The 22,396-nt window shown below is 37.8% G+C and overlaps 1 protein-coding gene across 2 annotated transcripts in view; it reads right to left on the reverse strand.

The window, feature by feature from the left end:
• Window positions 1-22,396, reverse strand: part of DHX9 (DExH-box helicase 9) — a 51,996-nt gene that overhangs the window by 24,690 nt on the left and 4,910 nt on the right. Inside the window, exons 4-8 of one of the 2 annotated variants that reach the window (XM_060643754.3) lie at window positions 6,980-7,094; window positions 5,394-5,506; window positions 4,473-4,621; window positions 2,104-2,150; window positions 343-479 (exon numbers count right to left, since the gene is read on the reverse strand). In XM_060643754.3, coding sequence (XP_060499737.2) covers window positions 343-479; window positions 2,104-2,150; window positions 4,473-4,621; window positions 5,394-5,506; window positions 6,980-7,094 — 561 coding nt within the window. Of the gene's footprint in view, window positions 1-342; window positions 480-2,103; window positions 2,151-2,966; window positions 3,080-4,472; window positions 4,622-5,393; window positions 5,507-6,979; window positions 7,095-22,396 lie in introns of those variants that run through there. The other variant, XM_060643755.3, reaches the window with a different exon arrangement.

Below are 22,396 nucleotides of genomic sequence, written 5' to 3' on the forward strand. Positions count from 1 at the left end.
TGAAAATTATGTAATATACATATGAATAAAAATTATGTCACATATGAGCACTACTCAAAACTACTATAGCAGGGTTAAGAGCATATAGTTAACTAGGTCTACAATATTCCTAAAACCAACAATAGGTCAATTCCCTGTCATGAAAAAATGACTTTAATGATTATTTACTCATTGCCCACTCTGAACACAGCATCACGCCAGACAGAGGATTAGAAGGGCCATTTCCATTTCTTGAGGTAAGATTTCTAAAACTAGGAATTAAACTTCTTTAACCAAATACAAATCAAAAGCTAAATTGAATCTTAAGAGTATCTCTCCGTACTACTAAGTCTAAAGACTCACAGTCTCTCCTTCTTTCTTCTTTGTAAGTCCAGAGTAAGCTTCAATTACTCCGAGATGGTAGAGTTGTCTGACAAGTGACAGGGCACAGGACTGTGCTGCCAGTTTTTTATTTGATCCATGTTCACGTGCGAAAATCCCTATAATTTAAGGTCAGGATTACCAAAGACAATAGGATAAGTCATCTGAGTAAAGAAAAATCTCATCATAAGCCCCATCAACTAAGGGGCTTAGGTACAAAAGTACCCCCCCCCCCCAAAATAGAGTAGGTTGTAAATTCTTTTTCATTCTAACTGCTAACCAACAGCAATTCCATTAACAGCATATCAATTATCTTGATTACAGGCTGATACAAAGACACAGACAAATCATCATTATGAAAGCAGTTAACGTATTTCAACAAAGTTGTCACTATGTATATCATCTGGCATTAAAACAGAGAAAGAAAACATAGTTTAACTTTTGAAAAACAGAATAAGGAATAAAAATGGGTCGAAAGTGGTCACTGATTCCAGGAATCGCTGATAGTCTATAAAGAATAAGATAATAAATAGTTTAGGCTTGGCAGGCCATATTGTGTCTGTCATAGCCACTCAACTCTGCCTTGAAAGCACGAAAGCATCCACAGACAACACTTAAACTAGAGTATGACAAACTATGGGCCCGAGAACTAAAAATGGCTTATCTGTTTTTAGAAGAGTTATAAAAATAACAACAGGTGATAGATGTGACCCGCAAAGCTTAAAATATTTATGATCTGGCCTTTTACAAAAGCTTGCTAGCCCCTGACATAAACAAACGAGTGTTGCTATGTTCCAATAAAATTTTGTTTATAAAACAGGTAGTGAACTTATATTTGGCCGGAGGCCTGCAGCTTGCTGTTCCTGGCACCAGAATGAAGCCAGCAGCTACTCAAATTCTTCAAGAAAATGGCACAAATTAGACTGCCTTTATCCGCTTCCCTTAGTATCTCATCCACTCAAAGTCTAACTTATTTTTAAAGTCTAGGATAACAAAATTCAACATCATCTCTTGATGATTTGAAGATCTGATTTTATGAGAAGTCTTTCATATACTATAACTTTAAATCATTGATGTTAGTTCCAGAATTCTCAAGCTGGATAGAATCTTAGGCTGTTCTCTCAATTTGCAGATAAGTAAATGGAGTCCCAGCAACATTAGTGACAAAACCAGGTACACAGGACTAGCTCCTTCCTTTCAAGTATAATAACACTGCCTGCTTTAAACTTACGGTCTTAGAATAGAGAATACATGATCAGATCTTTGTCTTTTTACTTCCTTTATGAATAACCCCAACCTCTTTGTGTTTATTTTGGGTAACTTTCTCACCTCTTCTTGACTCTATGACTCTGAAATGCTACACATCCACCTTTGGCTTCAAATGCTATCATTTAACTTACTTTCTAAATTTCACTTTGCTAGTTTTACCTGAACAAACTGGGAAACATTCTCATGTAGAAAGATATTAAAAAAAGTTTTAAAGCTCTGTAACACTGGTAGACTCCTAAATTGCCTACCTACCATCTCTTCTTACCCTTTGACATATACTAACATGATCTCTTTTTCACATGCAAACTGGGAAACTGAGCCCTCTTATTCATAGAATTACTAATTTTCTAAAATACCCCAGATGCTACCTTTCAATTAATACTCTTTCAGTTAATATAGCTTCACATATATGTGGCTGAAGACTGTTACTCCACTATGAAAGACTCAGAATATCACAAGAACAGTAATACTTACTTCTGCCCAGCTGCTTGATATAAATGGTCATTTCTGCAATAAAGCTCCTGTAACAACATATACAAACAAGGTTAGGAATTTCACTGTTAGAAATGACTAAATCCAGGACTCCCAAATCAGGCAGGCTTTCCAACTGCTTAGGCAAGTCACAGCAAAAAACCATTGTAAACACTTATTTCTGTTCAATCCTAGAATAAATCAAGTGTATGTAAACTTCAAATAATGTACAACATGGCACAAGACAACCATAATCAAAGTTGACAAGCCAACTGTTCACAAAAAAGAAAATGTTAAGGTTTAGATGATGTTTACTTACTCCAAAGGTTGCAGTCTGAATAGCTAGAACACATTCAATGAAAAGGAATTTTCCATTTAGCCTGGGGCAAAGAAATAGGCCCCAAATTCTTGAAATTGTAATTGTGATTATTTTAAGATCGCTTTGCATGGGCCACCCACTAATGACTTCAATCTGTTAAGATAAACTAAATATATGCATGCATTGCACACATACACGTGAACATACAAACACTATGCATGCATCTGTGGCTCCTGAGGCAGGGGTCTGGTATATGCCTGCAGTTGGAAGCAGCCCTTGATAACAAAAAACTTATATCACACTTATTTATTAAATCAGAGAACAAGATATTTTTTTTGGAAGTTAGAGCTAAAACCACTAGCAGATTCTAGGGAATGAATTTAGGTTTCAATAAAGCAAAAACTGTCCTTTGAAAACTGTATGCTATCTGATCCTTCCACTGCTCAGGTACATTCTAGCCTTGACTCTGTGCTTTGAATAAAAGGTTAGGTAAGGCTTAAGAAAAAAATAAATGTTAGACTCCTTCCTATACCTCTTGTGAACTGACCTTCAGGCACAGCGGCTTCAGGGGTCAAAGGCCACTGGCTTTCAGGGGAACAACATCCACCCTTTCATTAATGACACCGATGCCAGTATGTTTCTCAGCCAGGCTTAAAGTCAGCACTCAATCTCATTCTCCTCCACCTAGGGGGAACAGCGACACCAGAAATCAGTTTACAATAGTTTTCCATGTGATTGCTTAGTTCAGCCTAAGCAGCAGCACATGTGTGTTATGAACACAGACCTCTGGTGTTGCTGTCTGTTATGCCTTTAAATAAAGGACATAAGGAGATGCTGTCCTAGCTCCCCCAACGGTCTTTTGCCTCCCTCATTGTCATATCCTGAATTCTTCAATTCTTTGAATCAGGAGTCATACTGGTATCAAACATGTTTTACAACAAGCTTGGTTTATCTGTTCTTAAAGTCACCAAGTGATACTAATAAGCTCAATCAGTTCAGAAGGACAACATATTAAAGAAAAATCAATAAATGGATCCTTCCTTTATAACCTCCAAGGGTTTTAGAAAGTCTGATGTCAGAATTAAGTATTTTGAGAATTCAGGATTGAACAAACAGTAGGAAGCAGGGGGAACCATGCTCTGAACATCATTTTGATCATAGTGTCAAAATTTTATTTTGGTAATAATTATTTTAGGATTACCAGATGTAATGAAGGGAGAACACTCTGATTTTCAAGGAAAATACTTTTAATGCATTTTGAGTAATTTATTTCACATAAAGGACAGCAAATTAAATCATCCAGAAGGTATCCATAGCCTTCTTTACCTTCCAATAAAAATACAGTGCCCCCAGAAGAGTCTAATCCATATGAGCCTTCCTGGGAGTAATAATTACTACACCCTGGAATGCTCTCAGGAAGAACAGCAAGCAGGCTGAGAAACATACTGTCAACTGTTACAATGACCTCCCTTTATGTTCAGTTTTATAAACTTAACAGGATAAAAGTAAGCTAATTTAACTCACGTACAAAGACTGAAGCGATCCTTCAGCTTTACAATAAGCCTTTACACACTTCAACAGGACTCAAGAGCTGGCAACTTTCAAAGCTAAAGGGAAATTTGGATCTAGACGCATGCAGTTCACCCGAGACTTTGAAACTTGAGTGTCTAACTTGATCCATTAAATAATCCTTACTACTACCTTTAACAATACCACAGCGACAGTAAATAAACTCACCACCTTGGGCTAATTGTTAAGCCAAACACAGACAAACCACCACTTGTGGCTATGATTTTTGCCTCTCACAGATACAAAGGAGAACCTCAAAAGTCTAGCAACACAGATTTTTGCAGAACTTCTAAAAATCACACACCTAAGTGAAAATCCTAGTAAACTACTAATTACAAATCAAGGACAATTTTTCTTGCGCAACTTGTTTTCACAATTCACTTCTAATCCACAAACTGAATCAGAGAACATGTACAAAAATAGAACGATGAATATACAAAACAACCTAACTTACTATAGAAGGAAAAGACTGAAACAAGCAAACCTGTTGTGATCAGGACCCACTTGGGTGTACTTATATTCTCCTTGGATCTTTTCTTTTTGGAAATACTGGTTCAGGCGAGCCTTAGCATTTTCCAATGTCCAGTTTCCATGAAGCCCAGCATTTAAATCCACTTCTTCTGACTCTAAAGTCTGTTGAATCAATGATAATTAAATTTGGCTCCATTAATTTTAGTTTAGTTATGCATATTTAAGGTAAAGAAATTTAGGGGTGCCTGCATGGCTCAGTTAAGCATCTGACTCTTGATATCAGCTCAGGTCATGAGCTCATGGTTCATGGGTTTGAGCCTGTATCAGGCTCTGCACTGACAGTGCAGAGTCTCCTTGGGATTCTCTCTCTGACCCTCCCCCACTCCACTCTCTCAAACATTAAAAAAAAGGTATAAAAACTTTTAACAGTATCTTCTTTGTACCATCCTTTATAATGCAAAAATGGTTTTTAAAGTTTCTAATCCTAGTCAAAATTGAACCAGAATTAGTTTTTACTGCATCTGGTGGTCCTATTGTTAGCTAAACGTACTGTATTTAAACTGTTCCCAAGAAACACTGACGAATTTTTTTGTTGGTTTTAACACTTCAAATATATAAAGTGGAAAAATAAGCTGTCCTATTAAGACATTTTTACTCTGATTGCTCGTGAAATGAGGTTTACTGAGGTAACTACATTTCCTGTAAAGCAGATGAGGACACACTTTACCACCTGAAAAATACTGTTATTTCACAGGCGATCCTAGTGACCAGAGTTAATGGGTAGATTGGGTTTATATTGTCTTGTGTGAACAAGTAGTCTCAAACGACAACTTAAAAGAATCACCAAATTATTAAACTGAATTATCTTGAACCTTGCAGTGAATCAAGCACTAAGTCACAATCCTGGATATGTGACAAAAGATGACAGCCTTACCGCTTGTACTTCTTGTTCTTCCTTTCTTGAATAATAGTCTTTCAAGTTGGCTCCTCGATCCCATGTGGGCCCAGGAGGACCATAGCCAGAGGCCCCAACTCCAGAATTATTTTCTATTAAGGAAAGAAATTTAGTGTTCTCTTAATGAATCAAACTGTAGGAAGATCCTAAAACATTACAAAAAAATATTCTTAGAGCTTGGCATTCTGTATAGAAAGCCAAAGTTTCAATTATTTGGAAATGGGCCCCAAATCTTCATGACTTACTTAAAAAGTGTTTCATGATTGGAGTATAGGTCTAAATTGATAATCTCAAGGCTTGTATGTAGAGGGGGGCTCCTGGCAATGATCATAAGTTACTGACAATCTAGCACACATTTTCAAGTTGATTAAACTTGATACCTGATTAAATCTGTTAAAACTGCTTCTTTGCTAACTATGACCTTAAGAGAAAACTGTTAGCACTAGTGATGGGGATTAGGAGAAGCTGAAAAGGTGTAAGAAAGTGATGAATCTTGGTAGGAAAGCAGAGAAAGATAGTTAATAGAGAAAGATAGTGAATATTGCCTATTAGCTCTACAAAGATTATGACATCCTTTTTAAAAAATTTACTCCTCACAACAATCTTCTTACAAAGTAAATACTACTGTTATTCTCATTTCATAAATGTTGGATCTGAGACTTAAGCAGCTTGACCAAGATCCTAGTAAATCTTTCCTATACTGGGCAGACCAATAAAAGCTTTGATAATAATATATAGAATTCAGCAACACTTTGGATCCATAAAGTAAACAAGTCTACAATATATCTGGGAGGAATTAGTCAGAAACAAGAAAGGGCAACAGGGGTGTCTGGGTGGCTCAGTGGGTTAGGCATCCAACTCTTGGTTTCAGCTCGGGTCATGATCTCACAGCTTCATGAGTTCAAGCCCCACATCAGGCTCTGTGAGGGTGGTGTGGAGCCTGCTTGGGATTCTCTCTCTCCCTCTCTCTGCCCCTTGCCCACTCACGCTCTCTCTCTCTCAAAAATTAAACTTGGAACAGATAAATAAAATAAAATATGAAAATAAAAATAAAAAAGAAAGGGCAATAAACAAGACCCTTTAATCAAATGTTCTAGCCTGTGCAAAATCTAGCCAAAGATAAAAATTAGAAGCTGGAGCTCCTGGGAGGCTCAGTCGGTTGAGCATCCAACTCTTGATTTTGGCTCAGGTCATGAGCTCACGGTCTCATGGTGAGTTCTGAGCCCCGCACTGGGCTCTGCACTGAAGAGTGTGGGGCCAGACTGGCATTCTTGCTCTACCTCTCTCTCTGCCCTGCCCTCACTCTCTCAGATGCATGCTCTCAAAATAATTACAACTTTAAGAAAAAATTTGTAAAAGCTAACAACAGCTAAGGAATCAAGCTATACCATGCTTAATAAGAGAAATCACTGGTGGTATTTGTAAACTTATGAAGCCCCTGCATTCTCTCAACATTATGAGTTTACTATAGTAATTTCTTTCTATCCAAATGAGAAAGAGATGGTAACTAAGCAGGATCATGTGTATCTTATCCACTGTCATCCATGCACTTTCCAGTCCCTTACCTGCCTTAAGAGCCAAATGGGGAGGAAGAGGTCCTCCCATGGTTGCTGGTAAACTTTCACCCGCATTTGCTGTGGCATCAGGTGTATCAGTAAGTGGAGGTGGGGGAGGTGCTACCTGCAAGAGGAAGAGACAAGGTGGTGTCAGTAATTTCACCCTCACAGGGACTAGTAAATTCTTTCACACAAAGGAAGTCCACACGTCACCCCTTCGTATCTCCATAATATTAATATCTTTGTTTTCAGTGATTAAAAAACTATTATGTTCTCACTTGAGGCAGAAAAAAGGGTAGTAAAAATTATTCGTAATTCTCCAGCTGGAGATTTTATATGTAAACAAATAACAGTTTTTCCCAAAAAAGTCCAATTAGTTTATGGTATATAGTTAATCTTTTTCCACTCAGTAGTTTTATAAATACATTCCACATTCAGGAAGCATCTGTCAGGACCCTTTCTATGTAGTTCTGGGTACTGAGGAAAAAATGAACAAAGGAGACAGCTGTCCTGTATTTACAGAGCTATATTCAAATAGCTGTATTATAATTCTACATTCTTACAAAGCTAAACAACACATAATAGGTCAAGGACAATACAATACTGCCAAGAAAAATTACGCAGTAAATAAAAGGGACACTATGCGAGACCACTATTTAAATGAAGTGAACTAGGAAAGTCATACTCCTAAGTGACTTGAAGAGAGAGATGAAACCGAGGAGACAACCAAGAGTATGGGTAGAAAAGACTTCCAGTTGTCTTATATACATTGTATATAAAATGTAAAATATTTTAGATATATCTTTTACTTCTTTAAATATTAATCTACATGAATTTTAATGACTTACTACTCCAATGGATGGAAGTAGTACGCATAACTTAGGCAATACCACGTTGATGAACATTTAGCTTGTAGCCAATCTTAAATTATAGAACAACACTGCACAGACTCTTTGTACTTTGGCTTCTTTCAGGAAAGATTCACTTAAGTGAAATGCCTGGAGAGTGCCTAGGTGGCTCAGTCAGTTAAACCTCAACTTCAGCTCAAGTCATGATCTCATGGCTCATGTGTTCAAGCCCCACATTGGGCTCTGTGCTGACAGCTCAGAACCTGGAGCCTGCTTTGGATTCTGTATCAGTCTCTCTCTGCCCCTCCCTTGCTGTCTAATATAAATAAACATTTAAAAAAAGTGAAATTCCTGGGTTAAAAGGCATCAACACCTGGGGTGCCTGGCTGGCTCAGTTGGTGGAGCGTAGACTCTTGATCTCAGGGTTGTGGGTTCAAGCCCCATGTTGTGTAGGGATTACTTAAAAATAATTTTTTTTTAAATCTAAAAGGCATCAATGTTTTAAAAAGCACCATGGTGCATTACAGAAAAACTGCAATTCTATATGTGCACAAGCACTATATATACGACAATCTATTTCTCTACATCTTCAATTCTGGAAATTATAGCAAGTGTTTTATACCTGTACCAATATTAGCTCAGTTTTTTGTTATAACAGCCTATTTAAAAAAAATTTTTTCAACGTTTTTTATTTATTTTTGGGACAGAGAGAGACAGAGCATGAACGGGGGAGGGGCAGAGAGAGAGGGAGACACAGAATCGGAAACAGGCTCCAGGCTCCGAGCCATCAGCCCAGAGCCCGACGCGGGGCTCGAACTCACGGACCGCGAGATCGTGACCTGGCTGAAGTCGGACGCTCAACCGACTGCGCCACCCAGGCGCCCCTATAACAGCCTATTTTAATTTACATTTCCTTTGCCTATTATTCTATCTGGATATCCATTGTTCTCATTAATTTCTAAGAATTTAACATTTCAGTGCTATTAATTCCTTGTCATACAAGTTGCAAGTAAGTTTTACTGTCCTTTTCCTTTTTTAATTTTGTTACTACTGCTTACTGTCCAAAAAGGTTATTTTGTTTTTGTTTCTTGATCAAATCTAGTTTCTTCTTGTGCTAGCCTCCATAAAATGGCCTCTCCTGTCCAAAACCTGTTCTGCATTATTTTATATATTTTTTAATTTAGAAATAGTATTATGTAAATATAATTACTGTAATCTTACAATAGTTAAAAGTCTTCATTAATATGTGGTAGGATCAGCTGGTATACTTTCAAATTCTTCTTGGCTATTTTTCAGCAATTATTTTTCCTAATTAATGTTTATTTATTTTTTTATGTTTTTTTTTAATGTTTATTTATTCTTGAGAGAGAGGAGACAGAATGTGAACAGGGGAAGGGCAGAGAGAGAATCTGAAGCAGTCTCCAGGCTCTGAGCTGTCAGCACAGAGCCCAACATGGGGCTCAAACCCACAAACCGCGAGATCATGACCTGAGCCAAAGTCGGACGCTCAACCAACTGAGCCACCCAGGCGCACCCCTAATTAACTTTTTAAATCTAATTCATCAAATAATGTTAAATTTATACAATTTACTCAAGGAGAATGGCCTTCCTAACAAGGAACTGATTGACATGATAATGCAACCTCCCACCCAGAAACACGGTATGGCTCTATATTTCATCAAGTCTTCTATCTGTTAAGACAATTCTCCATGAATATCTGTGGCTCTCCAAGTCTTGTTTAAACATCTTTTCAAGGCGGTTTGAATAGCAAATAATAACCTTGGAAGGCAGAGGTAAGATCTTACTCCAGGGTAGGGAGCAGATTTATTTCCTAATGAGGATAGTAAAAAAGATAGGGTTGCAATTTTGCCAGCAGCTTTTTTTTTTTTTTTTTTTTTTTAAGACCGACAGTTTCCTAAACTCCAAGTACCTCAAGTGTAATACCAATTAACTGTGCCCTCAGGATCTACCTGGACCTGCTCCACATTGTCCCCAAAAGATTTAAGGATATGGCGGGGGGGGGGGGGGGCAATACAAACATGAAGCTCATGCTGCCTGCTATCCCATGAGTAGTAAACATCCTTTGTCTCTAACTCAGAAGTCTTGTGTCTTCTGCCATTAGGCTGAATCATTAGACTGCAAGTATGGTAAAATCTCTTTAAGACTTAACACTATCCTTCAGTAAAAATCTGTCACATTGAGAGTAATGGCAGTGGTAGTGGACACGTTGGGTCTTGTCTTAACTTTACAACTATCTGCAAAGAAGACCTGGTTTTGAGTTTTTCCCCCTAATCCACTGGGAGTAAAATTTTTGTAAATACAATGAAAATGAACTGCTACAAATATAAATCAGACATACAAAATACAAAGCCCAAGTTCTCTAATTATTATAGTCAACAAATGTAAAACTGCTGTCACTCTATTAGCATTTCTAATTGTGCACTCTTTTATACTTACCACCATAACAAACATTTTCAGCAGCGCTGCTCCATGTTTTTATACCTGTTTTTAGTATTTACTATTATTTTTACTATTGTTTAAAGATTTTACTTATTTTTAATTGTTTTAACATTTATTCATTTTTGAGAGACAGAGGACTGTGAGTGGGGGAGGGGCATTGAGTAGGGTAAAGAGACTCTGAAAGCAGGCTCCAGGCTCTGAGCTGTCAGCACTCATAAGATCATGACCTGAGCCAGAGTCAGATGCTTAACCGACCTGAGCCACCCAGATGCCCCTAAAGATTTTATTTTTAAGTAATCTCTACACCATCGTGGGGCTCAAACTCACAATCCTGAGATTAAGAGTTGCATGCTTCACTGTCTGAGCCAGCCAGCTACCCCTACTATTATTTTTAGAGGACACTTTTCAACATGCCAAGAAGTATTTTTCTACTTCATTTCCTTAGTACTTTATTTGTAATAAGCATTTTATTTTATCAAATGCTTTTTTTATTTCAAAAAAAAAATTTTTTTTTAACATTTATTTATTTTTGAGACAGAGAGAGACAGAGCATGAACGGGGGAGGGTCAGAGAGAGAGGGAGACACAGAATCCGAAACAGGCTCCAGGCTCTGAGCTATCAGCACAGAGCCCAACGCGGGGCTTGAACTCACGAACCGCGAGATGATGACCTGAGCCGAAGTCGGATGCTTAACCCACTGAGCCACCCAGGCGCCCCTCAAATGCTTTTTTTTAAACCTCCACTAACTCAACCACTGAGTAGTTAGCATTTTTCTCTCAAAAAACTCAATGTGATGTAGCTAGAAAGCTCGACTACAGGGTTTTGCTTCAGATGTACTGGAGGTGTCATGTAAGATATGGTATGTACACCATACTACTTTTCTAAAATATGAAGTTTGAATTCTCAAACCCACCTAAGCACGTGGTTTTTTGATAAAGGAATATGAATCTATTTACTATTGTCTTAATTAACCTTGGGATGGATTATTTATCTTTTGAAAGGGTTATTTAAAATTTTTACTCATCACTTTTACTTCTAATTCTACAAAATTTCTGATTTTATCTTTATTAATTTCTTCTTACTCTAAGTCTGTTCTATTTTCCTGAGCTGAAAAATCACTAGTTTACTCATTAAAAAAAAAACTATTTCTTATGCAATAATACAAGTATTTGATGTTTCTTTGAGTAAATGACAATTCCTCTGGCCTTCCAGAGTTCTGACACTGTTAAACAGCCTGTAATTTTCAATTTTCATTTAAAACCAAGTGTTTAAATTTCCTAATGTTTAGGATTGTTTTGGTCCCTTTGCTACTTTCTCACATTACCATTTTAGTTTTGCCAATATACACATAAGCATTTTTAATAGTAAGTAAGCATTTACCTAGTATAGTTTTACTCTGGTCTTTACTTTCAATCTTTCTAATTGGAAGACTTCTTTATTTTATAAAGATAGCACATAGTTTGAGGCACAGTGTTCTTCCAAGGTTAGGGCTGTGAAGGCACAGTACAGTTTATTCTAGGGACAGCTCTAACAGCCAAGTTCCAGGAAAAGAAAAACAGTGGGCAACACTGGTGCTGATTTGTCTTTCTTTCCACCACCTTGCCCACTCCATGTCCAAAATGCTGTTCTACCTCATTCTGTATCTATGTAAACTTAAAAAAAAAATCTCTTCCTCAAGACTTGAGGTGTATGGGTGGGATAACTTCCTGTTTTGCAGTGACGAAGAGTGTTACAAATGGAATGCTTCTATCTCCCCAAAATTAGTATTTTGAAATTTAACCTCCAATGTGATATTAGGAAGCAGGCCCTTTGGAAGGTGATTAGGTCTTAGGGGAGGGGCCCACATGAAAGAGATTGGTGCCTTATTGAAAACGAGAGAGCTCTCTTGCTTTTTCTGCCACGTGAGGATATAGTGAGAGGAGAGCCTCACCAGACACTGAATCAGCCAGAACCTAAGACTTACACTTCCCAACTTTCAGAAGTGTGAGAAATATGTTCCTGTTGTTTATAAGCCACCCAGTCTATGGTACTTTGTTACAGCAGCCTGAACCGAATAGGAAGGATTTTTTTTAAATCTTTAAATTTCTTGATCAATGAAGATGAAGGTAGAGGGAAAGAGGGTATTAACCACCTGTCTCCACACTTTGTGGAGTGGCCCTGGCCAGCTCAGTCTGTGACAGTTTTGAGTCCCCTATGGAGGATGACCAGTGTCTCCTTGTTAAAAGTACACATCCTGTTCACTACTTTCAAGATCAAGAGACATATGTGACTTGCCTAACACAGAGAAACAGACACAGAGAATTAGGCAAAATGAGACAGAAGAACATGTCACAAATGAAAGAACAAACCACGGCAAGAGACCTAAGCAAAACAGGTATAAGTAACATGCCTGATAATGATCATAAAGATATTCTCTGGACTTGAGAAAAGAGTTGAGGACATCAGTGAGACCCTTAAGAAAGAGCCTGAAAACATAAAATAGAACCAGAGATGAAGATGGAATAAATGGCAGGCTGGAAGTAGAGGAAAAAATTAAGCAGAAAATGGAGGAATGGAAAGTAATCAAGCTGAACAAATGAGAGAAAAAAAGAATTATGCAAAATGAGAACAGACTCAGGGAACTCAAGTGATTCCATCACGCACAATAACATACATAGTACAGGGATCCCAGAAGAAGAGTGAGAAAGGAGGGTAGGAAATTTATTTGAAGAAATAATAGCTAAAAACTTCCCTAATCTGGGGAAGGAAACAGATATCTAGACCCGGGAGACACAGAGATCCCCAACAAAAATCAACCAAAGGAAGTCCACACCAAGACATAACCATCAAAATGGCAAAAAGTAGAGATAAAGGAAAAAAAAAATTAAAAGCAACAAGAGAAAAGAAAACAGGTACATATACAAAAGAAAACCCATGAGGCTATTAGTGGATTTTCCAGCAGAATTTTTGGCAGTTTGAAGGGACTGGCATGATATATTCAAAGTGCTGAAAGGGAAAAAATTTACAGCCAAGAATATTCTACCAAGGAAGTCTATCATTTGGAACAGAAGGACAGAGAAAGAGCTCCTCAGACAAATAAAAACTAAAGGAGTTCAAGATGACTAAGCCAACCCTACAAGAAATACCAAAGAGAACTGTAAAGAGTGGAAAGGAAAAGACCGTTAAGTATGAAAAGTAGGAAACAGAGAACCAGTAAAAATAAGTATTTCTATAAAAAGTCAGTCAAGGGATTCACAAAATAAAAGGATGTAAAATAGGACACTATATACATAAAATGTGGGGGTTGGAGAGGCGTAAAGAATAGGTTTTTAACTTGTTTTTGTAGTTTTTCTCTCTTTCATGGTTTGCTGGGTTACTTCTGTGATATACTTGGATTGTTTTCTCTTTATTCTTTGCACATCTGTTAGTAGTTTTAATTTGTGGTTGCCATTAGATTGTATATGATACCTTCCACATATATCAGTCTGTATTAAGTTGATGGGTTGCTGCTTGGGATTCTCTCTCTCCCTCTCTCCCCCCCCTCAAAAAAATAAACTAACCGAACAAAAAACTTCTGGGGGTGCCTCCGTGGCTCAGTCAGTCAAGAAATCTGACTTCACCTCAGGTCATGATCTCACGGCTTGTGAGTTTTGACCCCTGCATTGGGCTTGGCACTGACAGTGCAGAGCCTGCCTGGGATCTCTCCCTCTCTCTTGGCCCCTCCCCACCTTGCGGGCATACACTCTCTCAATATAAATAAATAAACTAAAAAAAACAAAAACGAAAACAACTTTTAACAAATTAAAAATTAAGTAAATAAATAAAAACAAAAAGCTTCTGCACAGCAAAGGAAACAAACTACAAGACAACCAAGGGAATGCGAGAAGATATTTGCAAATGACATACCCAATAAAGGTTAGTATCCAAAATATATAAAGAACTGCTACAACTCAACACCCAAAAAATAAATAATCCAATTAAAAAATGGGTAGAAGACATGAACACACATTTCTCTAAAGACATCCAGAGGGCCAACAGACATATGAAAAGATGCTCAACGTCACTCATCATCAAGGAAATACAAATCAAAACCATAAGATATCACCTTGGACCTATCAGAATGGCTAAAATCAAAAACACTACAAACAACAAGTGTTGTTGAGGATGTGGAGAAAAAGGATTACCCTCCTGCACTGTTTGTAGGAATGCAAACTGGTGTAGCCATTGTGGAAGACCTGTATGGAGGTTCCTCAAAAAATTAAAAATATCAACTAGTGATCCAGTAATTGTACAAGGTATTTACCCAAAGAATTCGAAAACACTAATTTGAGAGAATATATGTACCCTTCTGTTTACCACAGGATTATTTACAATAGCCAAATTATGGTAGCAGCCCAAATGTGCATTAGGATTCTCTCTCCCCCACCCACACCCCTCTCCCCTGCTCGTGCTTTCTCTAAACAAACAAAAAGACAAACCCTGACAGATCTCACATTCCAAGACCCACAAGATGGTAGCAATCTGTAAAATGCCTCTTAAAGGGCTTGTGTGCTTGGACTCACCTGCCCCAAGGCTCAACTCAGAAGTAGCCAATTGCACCGAGTTAAAGTGAAAGGAGGCAAGGCACTTGCTTATATTAAAACCTTGGCCCGAGGGGCAGGTATCTAATTTAACACACACATCTAGAAAGCTGTACCCAGGAATGGAGACCAGTGGGTGCTGTCTTTGCATGCTTCAGAACACCAGTACCTCCCAGAAAAGAACCTTTACACGTGCCTGGTGCCTTAATTTTTGTTGCTGCTGCACAGGGGATGCCTCTTGATCACCTGGCTCTGGAGGCCAGGGAAGCTTGTGTTCCTGGTCACATACGACTGTAATAATGAGCATTACCCAGAAAGGAGCTCAAAAACCTGTGGCCCCAAATTTCATGACTGCTGCCAGAGGACACCTCGACTTTGCCTGACTCACTCAGGTGCCCCGTGCAGCTTATGCTCCTGCGTCTCACAAGTCTGTAACCCATAGAAAAAGTTCTAATTTTTTTTGAGTAGAGTTGACACACAATGTTGTATTAGTTTCAGGTATACAACATAATGACTAGATAAGCTTGCTGGAGACAATTCTTGAACAGCTACTGCACCCATACCACAAAAAGAGGCAACAGACCCAGGAGCTGAGTCTGTCTGTAAAGGAGGCCTACTAGCTAATCATGACTGTGGCCCAAGGAAGAGGCTTCTAATAAAAGAAGCATCTCTTTCATTAGAAATGAAAGGGGCTAACTGTAATCCTTTCCAGAGACTTCTGAGAGAAGGTGCTATCTTTATGTTCTGTTGTGTTCTAGAATGCCAGTGTCTACTGAAGGGAAGCTTTACATTGAGCGCTTTTTGCAGCTAACACCCAGGGATGCCTTCTGATTGCCCTGCTCTGGTGACCAGAGGAGCTTTGCATTCTTGGGGTCCCCTAGGAGGGTGTCAATCAGAGCAGCGGTTCTGGGCAGGTTACAATCCTCAAGGCACTGTACAGACAGTGGACTAAGGCACACCCCCCGTCTTTCTGTGAAGGTCACTTTGCTTGTCCTGAAGCTCCAGACAGAGGGGCAGGCTTCAGGTTGGGCACTCACTGGCTATGGAGCTGCTCTGAAGGAATGTATGCTATGGAAGCCATCTTCGTGCTCTCCCTCTTCTTGCTTCAGCTTGTTGGTATCTCCCAGAAAGGAGACTATACACTTGACTGAAGCCCCCAAATTTGCAAATGCAGCCCAGGGAACACCTCCAGATTATCTGGCCCTGGTGGTCAGCAGGGCTTATGCTTTTGGGCACCTCAGAACTATACATATCTGCATTACTTTTAGAAGCTGCTGCCCAAGGGTCTGGCTTCTAGTCTGCGAATCTAGGTGCTGAGATCCTACCCTCTGGACACTGAGAGGTCTCAGCATATCCTAACTACTAGGAGCTATTAAAAATATAACAGGCTGCTTGGTCAAGCACAGAGGTTTGAGAAACAACCAAGAGCTGGGGCAGGGCTGAATGAAAAAGTTCATCTCCTACACAAGGCCACTCCTTCAAGACTTGGGAGAAGTTGTTTCATCTATTGTATAGGAACCAACATAGTGAGGCAAAATGAAGAAACAGTAATACCTGCCAAAAGAACAAGATGAAACCTTAATGAAATGGAACTATGTAATTTACCTGATAAAATCTTTAAAATAATGGTTATAAAAACACTCTTCAAACTAGGGAGAGGAATGAACACAAAACTTCAACTAAGAGATGGAAAATGAAAGTACGAATTAGGTAAGTCACGGAACTAAGAAATACAATAACTGAACTGAAAAATACAGGAGAGGTGTTTAACAGCAGACCAGATGAAAAAGAAGAAAGAATCAGTGAACTCAAAACCAAGGCAGTGGAATTCACCCAATGAGAGCAGCAAAAAGGAAAAAAAAGTGAAAAAATGTAAAGATAGCCTAAGGGACTTCAGGAAAACATGAAATGGACTAAGAGCTGTATCATTGGGCTTCAAGGAGAGAGAGAGAAAGGGGCAGAAATCTTATTTGAAAAAATAATGGTTGAAAATGTTCCTAACCTGGAGAAAGACAAAGATATATTCAAAGTGCTGGGGGGGAAAAAAAATTCCAACCAAAAATACACTACCTGCCAAAGTCATCATTCAGAATTAAAGGAGAGAGAAATTGTTTCCCAGGAAAACAAAAGCTTGAAGTGTTCATGACCACTAAACCGGCCTTACAAGAAATGTTAAAGGGACTTCTTTAAGCTGTAAAGAAAGGGCACTTATTGGTAAGAACAAATTATGAAAGAATAAATATCTTTTATACGTAAAGCCAGTAAGATGGTTATCGACAAAAGTAGTAAAAATAACTATAATTACAATTGGTTAAATGATACACAAAATAAAGAGATATAAAATGTTATCATCAAAAATATGAAATGTGCAGGGCGCCTGGGTGGCTCAGTCAGTTGAGTTTCAACTTCAGCTCAGGTCATAATCTCACAGTTCGTGGGTTCGAGGCCCACGTTGGGCTGTGCTGACAGCTCAGAGCCTGGAGCCTGCTTCAGATTCTGTCTCCCTCTCTCTCTGCCCCTCCCCCACTCACACTCTGTCCTGTCTCTCAAAAATGAATAAACACAAAAAATTTTTTTTTAAAAATCTAAAATGTGGTGAAGGGAGTAAAAATGTTGAGCTTTAGAACTTAAATTACTGACTTAAGACAGATTGTAGGTATGTGTTGTTACATGTAAGCATAAAGGTGATCAAAGCAAAAATGTGAAATAGAGGATAAAGAGAAAGGAATAGGAGCATACCATTAAAGAAAATCTTCAAACCACAAAGAGTAAGAGAAGGAACAGAAACTAGAGAAACAGCTAGAAAACAATTAACAGAATGGCAATAAACACACACCTATCCATAATTACTTTCAATGTAAATGGACTAAATTCTCCAATCAAAAAAGAGTGGCTGAATGGATATAAGAGCACGAACTGTTTATAGTTGTCTATAAGAGATACAATATTTTGTGTTATGTTATTTTTATTTAATTTTTGACTAGGCAAGGAACTTTATTTTTTGTCAGCTAGTTTGTCTCAGCGTGGCCTGTAATGGTCAGTGTTCACTGCCAAGGATGCCTAAACTTCAGGGTTGTTAAAATGAATGACTGTTCATTGGTTTGTGAACATATTCACTTCTTCAATAACAGAGATGTTGTTTACCCCTAACTTCTTTAAGGAGTACTGAAGTATTTTTATCATCTACTGGAGACGTTCTATGAACCACTTTCTTTCGATAAGCAGTTCCTTTCCCACTAATGTGCACTTGTGCTTGCAGTCTGGTGAGTTTCTCCTGGTTCATGACAGCTTCTTTCATCTTGCTGGAGCAGAAATGGGACCACGGTGGGGGGACTAGGGTTGGTGCTCAGAGGGTCTCCAGGGAATAAGCTGAGATTAGGGGCACACACGGGGGAGAAGCAAGATGGCAGCTAGAGGAAGGTCAGAAGTGATCCAAGAGATACACTTTAGATTAAGTACACACACAGAATGAAAGTGAAGGGCAGAAAAAGATATCCCATGCACTGGAAACAAACATTTTCATTTGTCTGGGGTATCAAACTGACAAAATAGACTTTGAAACAGAGTGTAATAAGAGACAAAGAAGCGTGTTACAAAATGATAAAAGAGTCAATCCAGCAAGAGGATATAGTATTTATAAATATTTCGGCACCCAACGTAGAAGCACCAAAATATATAAAGCAAGTATTAACAGATGTAAGACAAAAAGAGTTAATACTACAATTATAGTAAGGAACTTTAATACCCCAGTTACATCAGTGGATAATCATCCAGACAGAAATCAGTAAGGAAACATTGGATTTAAATAAATGACTTGTTAGAACAGAAGGACTTAACAGAAATTTACAAAATATTTTTAAATAAAGGAAAAGAATCAAACATTTATCTCATTTCCCTGTCTAAATTCTAACTTGGTGTGATTATTGATGAGAAATTTCCTTTTATGTAAGTATTCCAGCTAAAAATCAAAGGAAATTGATAATGAAATAATAAATCTACGCAGCTATAATTCACCCCTGCTAATATCACAATTATGTACCTCCTCCTGATAGAAGTGTAGAATATTACTTTTGGAGTTTTCTTGTTCTTGCTCTTTCACTCTAATCAAGTCTCAGTCTAATCAAGTCTCTAGATCTAACTACCAATTATGGGAAACAGAGGGGCAGAGAAATGTTTTATGAGACTAAAGAATAAATGATGTGCTTTCTTCAACAAATTGCAAAGAAAAGTAAGAAAGAGGGTGAGAGAATTTACTGATTAAAAGAAGTATCAATCACTTGCTGTATAAGGACATCATTAGGAGCATGATTTAAACAAACTGTAAAAAATGGATTTATGAAACAATCAAGAAAATCTGAATATAACTGGATGTCTGAGGACATTAAGAAACAATTCTTAAAATTTTTTAGGTTTGGGGGTGCCTGGGTGTCTCAGTCAGTTAAGTGTCTGACTCTTGATTTTGATCAGATCATGATCCCAGGGTCCTGGGATGGAGCCTTGCACCAGGCTCCTCACAGAGCGTGGAGCCTGCTCAGGATTCTCTCTCCCCACTTCGCCCTTCTACCCTAAACAGGTTTTTCTCTCCCGAAAATAGAAAATAAATAAAAAAATAAACAAATATTTTAAGGTACAATGATGGAATTATTATGTTTTTAAGAGGATTATCTTTTAGAGATACAAAGTGAAATAGTAACAGATAAAATATAGGATGTCTGGAATTTGCTTTAAAATAATCTGAAAGTAGAGAAGCCCTTTTGAGAAATACTGCAATTGGATTTTGACAACGTGGATTTGTAATATTATTCTTACTTCTCTACACATTTGAAATTTCTCCCCCTCCTTCAAAATTTAAAAATATCCTTTGCATTTAGAAACAGGCCACTTTTGGCAAGAGCAATTTGTGCAATGAAAGGGCAAATGCTAGATGAAGTGACATGAACAGGATTTGGCAAGGATGAAGAGGTGAGATAAAGATGGTAGCTAGAAGTAGAAATTGGGCTTGTTGTATGACCTTTTTTCAAATTCACCCATTGATCATTCATTCATTCAATCAAAAAACTTCAAGTGCCTGCTGTACAGACCAGAACCATTCTAATGCTACAGACACAGTAATGAACTAAAAAGCAGATAAAAATCCTGCTCGTATGACCTTTTGTTCTCATATGAAGGTCTGGGGAAAATTAGGTTAGAAGAGAATTTCTTATACTATGTACAACTGACATTTTATGCTGGAAATTCTTTGTTGTAGGAGGCTATCTTGTGTATTGTAGGATGTTTGGTAGCATCCCTGGCCTCTATTTACTATATGTCAGTATTGCTGACACCCCCTTCCAGTTGTAACAACTAAAATGACTCCACACATTGCCAAATATCCCTAGGGGACAACATCGCCTTCAGCTGACAAACAATGGGTTGAAATTAGTTAAGTGCTATTGAGAAAAATGAAACAATGAAAGAGAATAAGAAACACAAAAGTCTTGAGGTAGAAAGGTGCTGGAAGATTGAGGAATGGCAAGAAAGCCAGCGTAGCTGGAAAAGAGGAAGTCAGGGAGAAAGTGGCAAATGCATAGACTAGACTGACCTTCCTGCAGATAACGAGAAATCCAAGGGCGGAAAGAAACCCCGCCCTCAAACCCCAAAGACCCTAACAATTATATGCAGGTGTTAAAAAGTGAACAAAAGCTGGTAGATTCTGGAGGTGACTTGAAATGAGAAATCAAGGATAAGCAAAGGCTGTAATTCCTGTTTATTATGGCTTTTAGCCTGAGGAAGACCATGTGAAGCAGCTAAAACTCCCCAGTCTTTCTGGCCTGAAGAATCAGAGAATATGAGCCTGGGGAAACAAACACTGCTAGAAAGTGAGGAGACAATCCTAAAAGGGAAAGAAGGAATTCTTTGTACAAACTCGCCCAAAACACTGGCTAACCCCTGAACAACACATGTGCAGGACAGACTCTAAGCTGCCTACCAAAGATCAGAAAACTCAAGGGAGATAGATGTGAGCAGTTACCCAAAAGACAGGGTTTGTAGTTTGAGTTCCAACCAAACTGACAGCACAACAACAAAATCAATAATATTTAAAAAAATATAACTTACAGTATCTGCAACATAATTATCACAATGCCCACGATAAATCCAAAATTACTTGACATACAGAATGAAAAAGGTGAACCAATCTCAAGAGAAAATAAAATCAACAGAGCCCAACCAGGCCCAGATGTTAAAATTTGTAGTCAAGATTTTAAAGCAGCTATTGTAACTATGCTCAATGACATAAAGGAAATTTACATTCATATTATGAACACATGCTATCACCAAAGAAACAGGAAGAAATGCCACCACAGAAATAAAATCTGTTAAAAAAAATTAACCACCTGATAATTCTAGAAATAAGACAATGTATGAAATAAAAACTCACTGAATGGACTGATAACAGCAAAATGGAGTTGACAGAGAAAACAATCCATGAACTTGAAGATAATCGGTTAAAAGTCATTGAATCTGAAGAACAGAAAAAAGGGAAGAAAAGAAAAAGCCTCAGGGACCTATGGGATAATATAAAAAAAGTTTAACACAGGAGTCCCAAAAGGAGCAGAGAAAAAATGAGGCATAAAAAAAATTTGAAGAAATAATAGCCAGATTCCCCAAGTTTGGTAAAAGATAAATTTATAGATTTAAGAATCTCAGCAAATTCCAAGCAGGATTAAGTACAAAGAAAACCATATGTAGTCATATATGACATCATAGTCAAACTGCTGGGAACCAAATAAATAAATAAATACAAAGAAAATAACACATTACATATAAGGAGAAATGATTTGATTATTACTGACTTATCATCAAACAGTGGAAGGAAACAATGCAACTTGAAAGTGCTGAAAGTGGTACTGCAGAATTATACATTCAGTGAAAATATGTGAGAGACTGTAAAATAAAAACATTTTCATACAAAAGAAAACTAAGGGGTTCCTAGATGGCTCAGTGGGTTAAGTGATCTCGCAGTTCATGGGTTTGAGCCCCGCACTGGGCTCTGTTGATAGCATGGAGGCTGCTTCAGATCCTCTGTCTCCCTCTCTCTCAAAAATAAATAAACATTTAAAAAGGAAAGAAAGAAAGAAAGAAAGAAAGAAAGAAAGAAAGAAAGAAAGAAAGAAAGAAAATTAAGAATCCACCACAAGCAGACTTACACTTTGAGAGGAAGAGGTTAAAAGATACAGAATAGGTCATAACAGATAGAGCAGATGCCAGTGTTTCAAATTATAAGATATTTGCAACATTCTTTTCATAGGTGGAAAGAATCTTCAAGATAATCTCCTCTAATCCCTTCATTTTGCAGATTGACCAACCAATGTAATAAAAAATTCTGCAATTATCTAGTGGTACAATATACTAGAAAGTAAGTCTCCTAACTTCTGGGTCAAAACAATGAAAGGGAATAAAACATGTATATTAACCTTTACAACAACACAAAATATAAACACAGTGACAATAAGTTGTTGAAATTGATGTAGATATTATTCCTGTAAGTTTTATAAAAACTGAGTATTTCATTTAAATTA

The sequence above is a fragment of the Panthera onca genome, chromosome F1, assembly GCF_046562875.1.
Source record: "Panthera onca isolate mPanOnc1 chromosome F1, mPanOnc1 haplotype 2, whole genome shotgun sequence".
NCBI lineage: Eukaryota > Metazoa > Chordata > Mammalia > Carnivora > Felidae > Panthera > Panthera onca.